Source organism: Arachis stenosperma, chromosome 3 (assembly GCF_014773155.1).
Source record: "Arachis stenosperma cultivar V10309 chromosome 3, arast.V10309.gnm1.PFL2, whole genome shotgun sequence".
Taxonomy (NCBI): Eukaryota; Viridiplantae; Streptophyta; class Magnoliopsida; order Fabales; family Fabaceae; genus Arachis; species Arachis stenosperma.
The window spans coordinates 158,878,416-158,892,238 of NC_080379.1; the positions used below are offsets into that span (position 1 = coordinate 158,878,416).

The 13,823-nt window shown below is 33.6% G+C and overlaps 2 protein-coding genes across 2 annotated transcripts; both read left to right on the forward strand.

The window, feature by feature from the left end:
* The first annotated feature begins 11,173 nt into the window (after positions 1-11,173).
* On the forward strand, positions 11,174-12,406 carry LOC130967071 (putative F-box protein At1g65770). Its single transcript, XM_057891893.1, has one exon. The coding sequence runs from the start codon at positions 11,174-11,176 to the stop codon at positions 12,404-12,406; it is 1,233 nt and encodes a 410-aa protein (XP_057747876.1).
* A 726-nt stretch (positions 12,407-13,132) lies between these two features.
* On the forward strand, positions 13,133-13,823 carry LOC130967072 (uncharacterized protein At4g22758-like). The gene is made up of 2 exons (XM_057891894.1): positions 13,133-13,400; positions 13,639-13,823. The coding sequence occupies exons 1-2, from the start codon at positions 13,133-13,135 to the stop codon at positions 13,821-13,823; spliced, it is 453 nt and encodes a 150-aa protein (XP_057747877.1).

Genomic DNA, 13,823 nt, shown 5'->3' on the forward strand with positions numbered 1-13,823 from the left:
CATTACATTAGGGGGATTCCATTAGGGAATTCTATACAAATTTACATTCTCTTTTCCATGAGCAACTAATCCTCCATTGTTAAGGTTAGGAGCTCTGTCTATTTGTATGGATTGATTTTATTACTTTTTCTATTTTAATTTATGTTTTGGATTTATATTTAAGAATTGGTTTCGTTCTTTATCTTATGAATTTAGGTGGAACGGAAGTATGACCCTCTTTCTCTTTGAGTTCTTGTATAACTTGGAAAAGCTCTATAATTGAACAACAGCTTGAAAACAGATTCTCCTAAATTCTAATTATCTGGATTTAACAGGATACGTGACATATAATCCTTTTATTCTTTGGGTAATTAGAGTTTTTGTGGCATGCAAACTGAAATTTGATCATGTACCTTTTAATTGGAATTAATTGACCAAGGAATTGGCAATTAATGAATTTTAGAGGAGACTAGGAAGGTCTAAGGAATTAGGGTCTAGTCACATATAGTTTGCCATAAATTAAATCCTACATAATTAAAATAAGTTAGTAAGAAAAGTTAATCCGAAAAAATAGATAACTCTGAAGCCTTAACTGTTTATCCATATTTTATTCCCAATTTATTTAATTATCTATACTTTTGATATTTTGAATTCAAACTTAAATCTTTTAAACATCTCAAAACCACATGTCCAACTTAAGGACTTTAACTAAAAGTGCTTGGTGGGAGACAACCCACCGTGGTATGATCATTTTTTTTCATTCTTAGTTATTTTTCGTAGTAGTAATTTTCTTACTTATTTAGTTTTTATTGAGTTCTTACTATTTTTCTAATCATGCAGCTATTTTAGAATAGGAACCGGACAAAAAAAAAAGAGAGAGCACACGACGCGCAAGCGTCACTGACGCGAACGCGTCAATCATGTGTGCGTGAAAAACAAAATTTGACAGAGAGTTGCGCGGGAATGGCGTTGGAACCAAGCCTTTAGCAAACAACCCACGCGTACGCGTACCCCACGCGTGCGCGTCGTTTGTGATTTTCGCCATCCACGCGTGCACGTCACTGACGCGCACGCATGACCTGCAAAATCGACGTAAAAGAGTATTTGGGCAGAGAGTTGTGCTGGCTTGGGGCAAAAGGTGGGCTAAAAGAACAAATTTGTTCACGCGGACGCGTTCGCGTCAGTTGCACATATGGCCAACCACGCAAGCGCATGCACGACGCGAACGCGTCGTATGAAAAATTGGCTCCCAAGCCATGCGAACAGAAAGTCGCGCAGGCGCTGCTGGCTTCGCGCGAATTGCACAATATTCAGGGCACGCGGACGCGTGCATGACGCTAACGCGTCATGATGAAGAATGTGTGCTGTACACGAACGCGTCGCTTGCGCCGCCCAGTTTTTTTCTCTCTCTCCCAATCCTTATTCTCTCTTATTCTTTTATCCTCTTCTTTTTCTTTCTTCATACTAATTTATCTCTTTCTGTTTTCAGATTTTCTTTGCTTGAGGACAAGCAAACATTTAAGTTTGGTGTTAACGCTTCGCTTAAAGCTTTTCTGTTTATTACTATGGCACCAAAAGGGAGGCGAATCATCTTCACGGAGGAGCACAACCTGAAGAATAAAGCGACCGTTATGATAACTAAGGTGGTTGAGTTCCTTTCATATTTTTTATTCCTCCCCTCTTTTTCTATGTTATGTTCCGATTTTTCTGCTATTTTGCGTTGTTTGTTGTATGATCCTTTATTAGTGAGAATCCTAGGTCTAGTTTAGTTTCCCCTTAAGTGCTTTAATTCTGAAAGATGTCTCATGTATTGCCCACTGAGCTTGAAAAAAAAAATTTTTAAAAGTGATATAGTGCATGAGAAATTGAGTTAATTCTAAGAATACTCTTATTTACTTAAATGTGGTGGTATTAATTGTAATTCTGAATGCATGATATGAACAGTGCATATTTGAATTTGAATCAATGGATGTTGATGTATAAGGAACAGGAATTTAGAGAATTATTATGACTTCTCTGAAATAAACAAAAATTTAATTATTGAAGCAAAAGAAACAGCAAAATTTTTTTTATAATAATCAATAAATAAAAGCAAGGTCCAAGGCTCTAAGCATTAATGACTAGAAAGGTCAGACATGATTAAAAGCTCAAAGAGTTGTTTCCCTAGTCATATGCTTGTGGTGTGATTGTGTCAAGTAATCCTTGAGACAGAACACTTAGAGTCGAGACCAAGTGCGTGTAACAGAGTATGCCAAAGGCTTTGAGCACCACTGTCTGGGAGTAATTAAAAGAAAAATCAGAACTCAAAGAGAGTTCCCCGAAAAAAATTTAAATAAATAGATAAATTAAAGTAAATTTTGCTGTGTTCAAGGATTAAACTGAAATATAAAAGATCAGAGAATTCATAATATTATCCGGATTCTAGTTCCGAATGACATTAACATTCTTCTGATTCAAAGGAGAGTGAGATGCCAAAACTATTCAGGATTGTAGTTGTAAACCCCACTATAAGAAGAGACATGAGCTTAATCGAACTCTCATTCTCATGCAAATTCACATCTTAAGCTTATATTAGTTTTGGTTGCTTGAGGACAAGCAACAGTTTAAGTTTGGTGTTGTGATGCGTGAGCATCTTTCCTATCTTTTCCTAATGAATTTGCACTTAAATTGGTGAGTTTAATTAAGAATTAATTGTATTTTAGCCACTATGGATGCTATTTTAAGTTTTGGGCAATTTTATTTATTTTAGGTAGCGTTCGGCTGGATTTGATGGAGTTTCTGCAGCTCAAGAATCAAAGGAGATCGCAGCAAGGAGCGACGCGCACGCGTGCCTGACGCGTGCGCATGATCTAGAAGTATCCATGGCGACGCGGACGCGTGACTGAAGCGTACGCGTGATTTGAAGATTTTCTCACAGCGACGCGTTCGCGTGACCGACGCGTCCGCGTGACTTGCGAAGAAGACCAGCGACGCATACGCATGACTGACGCGTACGCGTGACATGCGCCATGTACAGAAACACAGAAAATGCTGAGGGGTGATTTCTGGGCCCCATTTTTAGCACCCAAGTTAGGCACGGATCCAGTGAAGCCAAGTGGTCCCCACGTTACAAAACGCGGAGTAGTTAGTTAATTCTGATTTAAATTCAAATTTGATTTTAAATCTTATCTTTTAGGAAAAGATATTATCTTAATTTAAAATGTTAGATTTTAAATTAATTAGGATTAGTTATAAAAAGGGGAGACTTCTCTTCTATTAGGCACATTCCATTAGGGACATTACATTAGGGGGATTCCATTAGGGAATTCTATACAAATTTACATTATCTTTTCCATGAGCAACTAATCCTCCATTGTTAAGGTTAGGAGCTCTGTCTATTTGTATGGATTGATTTTATTACTTTTTCTATTTTAATTTATGTTTTGGATTTATATTTAAGAATTGGTTTCGTTCTTTATCTTATGAATTTGGGTGGAACGGAAGTATGACCCTCTTTCTATTTGAGTTCTTGTATAACTTGGAAAAGCTCTATACTTGAACAACAGCTTGAAAACATATTCTCCTAAATTCTAATTATCTGGATTTAACGGGATACGTGACATATAATCCTTTTATTCTTTGGGTAATTAGAGTTTTTGTGGCATGCAAACTGGAATTTGATCATGTACCTTTTAATTGGAATTAATTGACCAAGGAATTGGCAATTAATGAATTTTAGAGGAGACTAGGAAGGTCTAAAGAATTAGAGTCTAGTCACATATAGTTTGCCATAAATTAAATCCTACATAATTAAAATAAGTTAGTAAGAAAAGTTAATCCGAAAAAATAGATAACTCTGAAGCCTTAACTGTTTATCCATATTTTATTCCCAATTTATTTAATTGTCTATACTTTTGATATTTTGAATTCAAACTTAAATCTTTTAAACATCTCAAAACCAATTTCTGCTTGCCTAACTAAGCTTATCACTCAATAACTGTTGCTTAATCCATCAATCCTCGTGGGATCGATCCTTACTCACGTAAGGTATTACTTGGTACGACCTGGTACACTTGCCGGTTAGTAAGTGTGGGTTATAAATTCCGCATCAAGTACATCCAGCGATATTGAACTGGTCCGGCTAACTTAGCTTCATGGGCAAGATGAACGGTTAGGTGAACCATCACATCAAAAAAAGCCGGAGGAAAAACCATCTCTAATTTACAAAGTGTTATTGCAATCTGGGTTTCAAGTTTGTCTAGGACGTCCACCTTCAACTCTTTGGAACAAAGCTCTCCAAAGAAAATACTTAGATGAATCAACGGTTCACAAACTTCTTTGGGTAAAAGCTCACGAATGGCAAGTGGTAGCAGCCGTTCTATTAGGACATGGCAATCATGGCTCTTCAAGCCATAAATTTTGCAATCTTCAACGTGCACACACCTTCCAATATTTGATGAATACGAATCAGGCAACTTGAGTTCTTTCAAGAACTAACAAAGAAGTTGCCTTTCATTCTCCTTCCTAGTCTTTGACAAAGTATATTTGGCAATCGGCATCACAAACTTGTTGCCCACTCTACGAGGATGAAGGTCTCTCTTGATACCCATAAGTTGAAGATCAAGTCGTGCATTAAGATTGTCCTTTGTCTTTCCATCTATATTTAACAGTGTACCTAGTATATTATCGAAGACGTTCTTCTCTATATGCATTACATCTAAATTATGACGTAACAATAATGTCTTCCAATAAGGCAACTCAAAAAAATGCTTTTCTTTTTCCAATTTTCAGCCACCTTGTCATGCTCAGACTTCTTTCTCTTTTTACTATTGTTCCCAAACTCCGTTGGTTCAAAAGTCTTGAATTCTTCTACGACATCATAACCAGAAAGTGGCTTAGGTGCTTCGCCAAGTTCCCTGGTATTGTCGAAAGAACTCTTATTTCTTCGCCATGGATGATCATGCGGCAAATAGCGGCGATGACCCATATAGCAATGCTTGTGTCCATGTTTCAGCCTCTTAGAACTAGTTTTCTTGTGGCAAAATGCACATGCTAGTGCACCTTTAGTGCTCCAACCGGATAACATGGCATAGGCTGGATAATCATTTATTGTCCATAAAACTACAGCAGACAACTTAAAGTTCCGTTTCTGAACCACATCAAATGTTTCAACACCCTCTTCCCACAATTCTTTCAACTCTTCAATTAACGGTTCTAAGTATACATCAATAGAATTGCCAGGGGATTTAGGGCCTGGAATAAGTAGAGATAACATCCAATTTGAATGTTTCAAAACCATCCAAGGAGGATAGTTATATAGAATGAGAACAACTGGCCAAGTACTATAGGAAATGTTCATATTGCCGAACGGATTGAATCCATCACTAGCAACTCCAAGCATGATATTTCTAGCATCACGTGCAAACCATTCGTGCTCCTCATCAAATGTCTTCCACGCCATTGAATCTGCTGGTGTTTTAGGACTCCATCGTCAAGTCGTTTCTCTTTGTGCCACCTTATTGCTAGTGCTGTTTCTTTACACATGAAGATCCTTTGAAGCCTAGGTTTTATCGGAAAGTATCTTAGTATCTTATGGGGTACCTTCTTCCGTAGGTTATCCTTTTCATTCCCCTTCCCCTTCACCCATCTAGATTGCTTACACTTTGGACATTCATTAAGACCAGCGTATGCTTGCCCCTGAAACAAAATGCAATCATTCACACAAGCATTTATCTTCTCGTAATCTAATCCCAAATCTCGAATCACTTTTCGAGCATCATAAAATGAAGTTGGACAAGAATTTTCCTTTGGAAATATGCTTTTTAGAAAGAGCAACAAAGCATCAACTGAATTGTTGCTCCATCCATAGCGACATTTCATTTGAAACAACTTGACAATGAAAGATAACCTTGATATCCCACTGTCCGGATATAGGCTTTGCTCATAATCCCTCATTAGCCTCTGGAACCTCTTTGCCCCCTGATGAGGTTCTTCTTCTATATTTTCATCTACGTTGGTAGCGAAATCTCTCAGCGTCTCCCCTAGTGTTTCTCCTCTAAAGATGTTATACAACATCTCATAAGTAGCAGTATCATTCTCCCTTTCACAATAAATTTTATTTAGATCAGACACATCTATAGTGGATGGATCTTGAAGTATCTCACCATGATGCACCCATGTTTTATAAGAGGTCACTATCCCCCATTGGCGCACATGATGATGAACTTCATTTCTAAATTTGAACATAAAATTGTTGCATTTGGGACAAGGACAACGTATTTGATTTTTCACACTGGGTTGAGAGAAGGCAATATCCAAAATAATTCATCGAGGCACTTCCTAAACTCAGGAGTACGCCTATCAAAATTAACCCAATATTTCTGGTAATTGACCATTGGACTAATTTCTGCAGGAGACGAGAATGGATAGAAGGATGTAAAGAGTGAAAACAAAAGCGGGGCATGACATAACATAGCATCAAAGCGGCTATCACTTTCAAAATCACCAAAAAATGTGCAAACAATAGAATCAAAATAATAAAACCCAGAAACAAAAAATAGAACAAACATATCAACTCTCCAAATAACCTAAAAATCAGTTCATCAACCATGTTACACACCAATACTTTCAACCACAACAACATCAGCATAATCAACTAACAATATTTTCAACCACAATAATAGTAGAATCAAGGTTCAATATTTCAGCTAAGATTATCAACTAATAGCATATTTAACAATACTCAAATAAACTGAAGTTACCTTTAGCAGAAACGTAATCGGACCAGACCAAACTAGCAGGAGAAGAAGGACAGCTGAATCAGACCAGCAGAGGCAAAGGACAACGCCGGATGAGCAAAGCAGCATAAACTATCCTAAATTAATGCAATGTAAAATACACAAAATTATTAACAGAATTTAAACAATATCTCTATGTTACTAAGGATCAAATAGTTACCTACTTTACTCAATTCACAAACACAAAAGTATAAAAAAAATATTGGAACAGAGTAAAAAGAAAGCATAAGCTAATAACACTAATATAGTCAAACAGATATAAAACTAATATTTTCAGTCACAACATCAGCAGAATCAAGGTTCAATACTACTTTAAACTGGACTTACCTTCAGCAGAGGAGACGAGCAGAGCAGACCGCCAGCAGACCAACGAAACACGGCAGAACCAGAAGAAATTAAAGACTGCAACACAACACCAGAAGAATACCCTTTAAATCTTCATCATTTCACTATCAAGCTAGGAGACAAACTTTTTAGTGCTAATAAAAGTTTCTTCTGCTTTATTATGTAACTCAGGTTTTCCAACTTTAGTATACAACCCTCAAGAAAGGAAAAAGAACAAACAGAACAACATATTAAATCATTTAGTTTTACATAATTAGCATCAATTTTTTTCTTCTAAACCTACAATAAAACAGCAAGAATTAAGTCCACAAAATTAATTTACAATAACTACATATTAGAAAAAATCATCACCTTTGGACTGAAGAATGTCAGAAGCAGATCCAAACTCAGTTCTCAGCGACGGGTTGGGGCCGTTCCACCGTCGAAGACGCAGGTCACCGGCGAGGAGATGTGACCGCACGATCAGAGCTTCAGCACGAGCAGAGCTTCGGCACGAACAGGGCACAGCCAGCAGAGGACTCACCCACCAAGATGACCACAGATACGGTGGTAGTAGAAACAGAAGAGGCTAGACGCAGAGGCAGAGAAGGCAGAAGGCAGCGGAGCCAAGATGGCCACGCCGACACAGACGGAGGTGAGCAGTGGCATCGACGAACCAAATTCGACCAGTGACTTGAGGACCATGACGCAGCCGGAGATGTGTCCGAGGGGCTATGCCGGTGACTCTTCCTCCGACAAGTAGCTCCTTTTTCCCTCGCAGATAGGGTTTGTTGACGGCGCCATGGGTTGAGAGTTAGTGAGTGTGAGGCTTCGAGTGAGGTGGGAGAATGGGGGAACCTTAGGGTTTTTTTACCATTTTACATTCACTAGCTATTAGCCCTTGGTTTTTTTAACATTGCATTTAGTTTTTTACATTTTTTTGGAATATTTTTAACTCTTTGTTATTTATATTTATAAATTAATAAAAAAATTTTAAATTTCACAAATTAGTTTTAAGTTATCTTAAAATTATGATTATTAAAAATTATATACTAATTTTCTAAAGGTATATAAATTAATATTTACATCATTTAAAAATTAATGAATATGTAAAAAATAATCTATAAAATATATTTTAAAAGAATTATATAAACAATTTCTTTTATTTCTGAAACAAAATAAAATTATTTTAAAAAAATATAAAGACAAAATTTTTAATTGTTAAAATTTTTAACATTTTGAAAAAAAAATGTATAAATTAGACATATATTTTGTGACACAAAATAAAACTTGTTACAAACAATATTAAATTTGGTGACAAATTAATTTGAGTTTTTCAAAAAAAAAAGATATTTTATTACAAAACATTTGAATTTTTTTGAAACAAAAAAACTATTTGTTTACAAAGTACTACGAATTTTTGCAACTACTTTATTTTTTGTTACAAAATATTACAATATTTTGTAACAACACACCGGCGTATTACAAAAATTACCATCATTTGTAACAAAATAAAATGTATTGTTACAAAATATCTGGATGTTTTGTAACAACTTATAATGTTGTTACAAAACAAACTTTTTTTTGTAACAGTCAGCAACTATTAATACAAAAAAATGGGTTTTTGTAACAATTTTTAATTTGATACAAAAATTTTGTTACAAATGTTCCATTTTCTTGTAGTGAGTACTGAGTGAACGAAACATAATCCATTATATAAAATTAAATTCAAATAACTCTGCCTACAATTTACATATTGTCAATTCAATTCAATTCAATTCAGTACACTTTCGTCTATTTAATTCAATTCAAATTTGTAATTGTGTTCCATTCAATTCGATTCAAAATTGAATAATCCAAACTTTGTGAGTTTGATTCATTTCAGAAGAGTAATTCAAATCGCTCTCTTGAGTTTGAAATTGAGTCATTTATTGTTTGGATTCAGAAGTGCAGATCGAATAAGAAAACGAAGAAGAATAAGAAGAAGATAAATGCAACATAACCAGATCGAAATAAGAAAGCGAGAAGATGAACGCGACCAGAGAAGAACGACGAAGGCAATGCAGATTAATAAAGAAAGAAGAATGCAAGCAGAGAAGAAGAAGGTTTACGTTGAGCAAAGTTTTAGGTTGCAGCACGTTATATGTAGCGCGTGTATGACAAACAAGTGAGGGTGGGGACGCGCGTGTGGAGGAAATTACTTGGTTAACAACCATGTAAAAAATACATGGATGCAGCTTTCCAATAAAATAAATACAATAAAAAATAAAAATATGAAAGAGAGTATTATAAATTTTAAAATGTTAAACAAAAAAATATTCTATAATTTTTTTTAGTATTATCAGTACTCTAATTTAATATTATTTTAAACTATAAATTTTTATTATTTATGATTCTATTATTACTTATAATTAGTTTTTTATTTATTTTATACTTTTTGATAGGATCATAATTCATATTATGCAAAATTTTGATAATAAATGTATTTATAATAATTACAATTACAAATTTTACAACTCTGAATAAAAAATAATTTTTTTATACAAAACGAAAATAGAGTACATTAAAAAATAGAAAAAAATTTATATACATAAGAAAGAATAAAAATTCCATAAAACCAACCACATATATCATATGAATAAAAAAATATAAAAATTAAAATATGAAAGAGAGTATTAAAAGTAATAAAAAAAATCAAAATATTCACATTGCTAGTGATAGAAACAAATTTAAAAGATTTTGATAAAAAAAAAATTGGAACGGAAAAAATTTCTCATATAATTTTCTAATAGTAACTAGCCACCATGATGAACACAGAAACAACAAATTTTAGCTTCACGTGAAAGTACGTTTATAGGTGTAATCACCTATCTTTTTTCTAAGACGTTTGCCAAACACACACATAGACATTTTTCAAGTAGCCACATTGAGAAAAAATCGCTATAGAGTATTGCGGTTTATATAGTGAACCAACTTCTTTATAATCTGCTACAGGAATCGCAGATTATCCTATATATTTATTCCTTCGTAAACTGCTACAGAGTGTAGCGTAAACCGTAACAAGGTGTAATGGATGACTTGTTAATGGAATTCGCAGCAGGATATAATAAATTACATACAATTTAAAATATTACAATTGTGTCTGATAATTTATAAAATTATATTTTTATAAGTTTTTTTCTAATTTTTTTATTTAGATAAATTGTCCAATAACTCTCTATTATTTCTCTTAAAAAAAATAATATTTATATTATCATGAATCAATCTATTTATTTTATATATAAAAGTTGATACAAACCTTTTATAAAATAAGTTTGTGTCATATTGGTTTATACCATTGTGCCACGGCAGTAAATGAGAATTTTACAATTTTATAAAATAAAAATAGTAGATATTTATATAAAAATGATACAAAAATAATTAAATTTAATATATGTTATTATTCAATTGAATTAAAACATAACTATTAAATATAATTAGTATCTACATTAAAACTGTAATAGTTATTTTTAGTTATAAATATTTAAAGTGTATAATGCCACATTAATATTTGTTTACTATATATACATATATTCTAATATCATAAAACATTCATGAGTTGATATTTAAAAAGAGATAGACCAACTTCACAAAATTTTTACTGTTGTTATTGTATATTTTTTTGTTTTTAAATAATTATATATAAATTATAAATATTTTTATAATTGAGTCTTTAAATTTAATATTAGTTTATATATTATCTAATTAGTAAACAATATAATATTTTTAAATTTATAATATATAATATAATTAATTTAGCTTTTAGTCTACTTAAAATTAAACACAAATAATAATAATAACAGTAAAAGATTTTATTTATCTTTTAATAACACTTTAAATTTCAAATCTTTTTTGTATCACCTCAATCTATCAAAATCTTATCTTTCAATCATATCTTAATTTACATAAATTGATCAAATTTTTTTTATTGTCATCTATCTATATATATAACTTAGCTAAAAACTTTTGTAGTGCACTTTCTTCTTCATAAATTAGTATTGGAGAGTCCTGTGTCAATTGACAATTTGACATAGCTCGAGTCTAACATACACATCATGGGTGAGGTTGATCAATGGGAAAACATTCATGAAGATATGCTGAACCAAATTGCAAAGCGACTCTATTCATATGATGACTACCTTCAACTTCCATTGGTTTGCAAGCAATGGAACTCCAAACTTCCCAAGATTCCCAATGGCATCAAAGCTCCGTGGCTGCTAGTACCTATTGGTGGCGCTGCTAAAGAACCTTTCAAAGCTGGTAAGGACATCTGCCATGTCTCACAACTACCTACCATTGATGAAGAAACTGTTGACACTTTCAGTGTGGAAGAGAAGGGAATTTACCATCTCAAACTAGAGCTGCAATACAATCTTATCCGTGGTTCTTGTCATGGATGGCTAATAATTGTATCCATATATGAAGGCACTATACGAATGCTAAATCCATTGACAAAGGTTTGCTTGGATCTTCCTCCAATCTCAACTCTACCAAACGTAAATGATGATGGAGATGAATGTTCTTATTATCTTGGACCCTTAAAATACATCACGGACATTGTATATGCATATAAAATTATAGTTTGGAAGGTTGTTATAAATTCAGCTCCTATCAATGACAATAACAATAATTTTATGGCTGTGGCTTTATATGGAGCAGCTACTCATTTGGCTTTTTACAAGTCGAATAGCAGGAAATGGATCAAATTAACAACCAATGACGATCCATATACATACTTTCAAGACGTTATATTTTTTCAAGAGAAGATATATATAATAGATGATAATGGGCAGCTATACGAGTTTGATACAAACACAAAGGCAGAGCCCGTGAGAATAACTCATGAAGTCACGCCTCCATCTGATGTTGTCACTCAAGAAGAAGTCACCAATCTTAAATACCTGATTGGTTGTGCTGATGGAAGTTTATTGATGGTGGTAAGACATGTTCATAATTTGATGCAGCAAGATAATCAGCGTTCCTATGAGACTATCAAATTCGATATTTATGAATTGAAGAAAAATGCAAACACATGGTCAAGAATAACTAGTTTGGGGAATTATGTGTTGGTAATTGGATTCAATGGTTCTGTTCAAATGTTGGCTGACGATTTTTCAAATTGCAAAGGAAATCAGATCTTCTTTACTGATAATTTTGTTGATGACCAAACGTTAGACGACGTTGTTTACTATCATAATATTGGCATCTTCAATTTGGAAGATGAGAGTTGTCAAACAGTATTATCAGATGTTAACTTTTTTTGTCCTCCTGTTTGGATATTGCTTTAATTAGCTTTAGGTTTTTTTCCTTTTATCCTTAGATTTTCAATTTGTACTTTTAGAAAGTATTGTGTTTAGATCATTTTGCAAACTGTCTACTAAATCTTTATTTCTTCCTTTCATCAAGTTTAATATATAAAGGTGATGTAATGACATTATTTTAGTCAAATATTTCTTATTTATTTCTTTATTATTTTTTTATCATTAATTAGACATTATATTTTTATCGCAAATCTCAAATCATAAGATAAACTTAACCATGTTAGGATGTTAATATAAATTGATTGCTCATATTTATTATTAACCAAAAAAAAGAGCACAACAGTGAAAATAGGACGGGAAATAAATCTTTCAGTGGATACAATGATACATAGATGAATGATCTAAATTAATACACAATCTTTTAAGTGCGTGTATATCTCTCTTAACATCACTGAAAAAGATAAACAATAATAACAACCATTAAAATATGGTGATATAAGTAGAAGAATTGAGTGCATTTGAATTCGCATAGCATTCTTCCAAGGTCACTCCATACTCAAAACCTTGCGTTGAATGCTGGTTCTTAGATGCTCTTCTTCTTCTTCTCGAAGGTTGCTGGAGTTTGGAATGGCAACCACTTCCTTTTGTTCCTACAAAACTGTTTGGTACTACCGCTGCGTGGGCCTTGATCCTTGAACTAACCATTTATATCATACAATCCTTATTGTTAAAGAAGAATAAGAGTTTATGATGATGAAGAAGAGTGCTTTTGAGAAGATGGTGATGCAGAAGAACAAGAGCAAGGGAAGCCACGAGGATCAGAAGCAGCAGCAGTGTAAGAGGTTGTTGGTGAGTATCAACGTACTTGGGAGCGCAGGGCCAATAAGGTTTGTGGTGAATGAAAAAGACACTGTTTCTGCGATCATTGAAACTGCTCTCAAGTCCTATGCTCGTGAAGGCAGGCTTCCTCTTCTTGGTTTTGATCCCACCGACTTCCTCCTTTATAATGCATACTTTGATGGTATCACTCTTACTCAATAACACCTTTTTAGGTTTCCATGAATTTTTTTGTATCAAACTCTAAATTTTTAAGCCATTGAAATTCTCTATATCATATGAATAGAGATACATTTGGTGTTAGAGAGTAACAAGATGTGATTTTAGAAGAGTCCAATATTATAATAATGTAAACTTTGGTTCATGAGATTTTTGAAGCTGACGGTTATTTTTTTTGGTTTTTATGGAAACTGCTTTGACAGCTCTGAATCCATTGGAAGCCATAGGATCTTATGGGGTGAGGAACTTTGTGCTGTGCAAGAAGCAAGTGTGTTCATCAAAGGCAGAACCGAACACAGAGCTGATATCTCATCAGAAAAGCAATGGTGGTAGTGGCTGGAAGGCATGGTTCAACAAATCATTTGGATTGAAAATTTTATCCCATTGA

What these genes read in the sequence shown, in the direction of transcription:
- LOC130967071 (XM_057891893.1), top strand. Translation starts at nt 11,174, where the DNA reads ATGGGTGAGGTTGATCAATGGGAAAACATTCATGAAGATATGCTGAAC.
- LOC130967072 (XM_057891894.1), top strand. Translation starts at nt 13,133, where the DNA reads ATGAAGAAGAGTGCTTTTGAGAAGATGGTGATGCAGAAGAACAAGAGC. An exon ending in TTATAATGCATACTTTGATG is followed by an intron (nt 13,401 to 13,638) that starts GTATCACTCTTA and finishes CTGCTTTGACAG; the next exon opens with CTCTGAATCCATTGGAAGCC.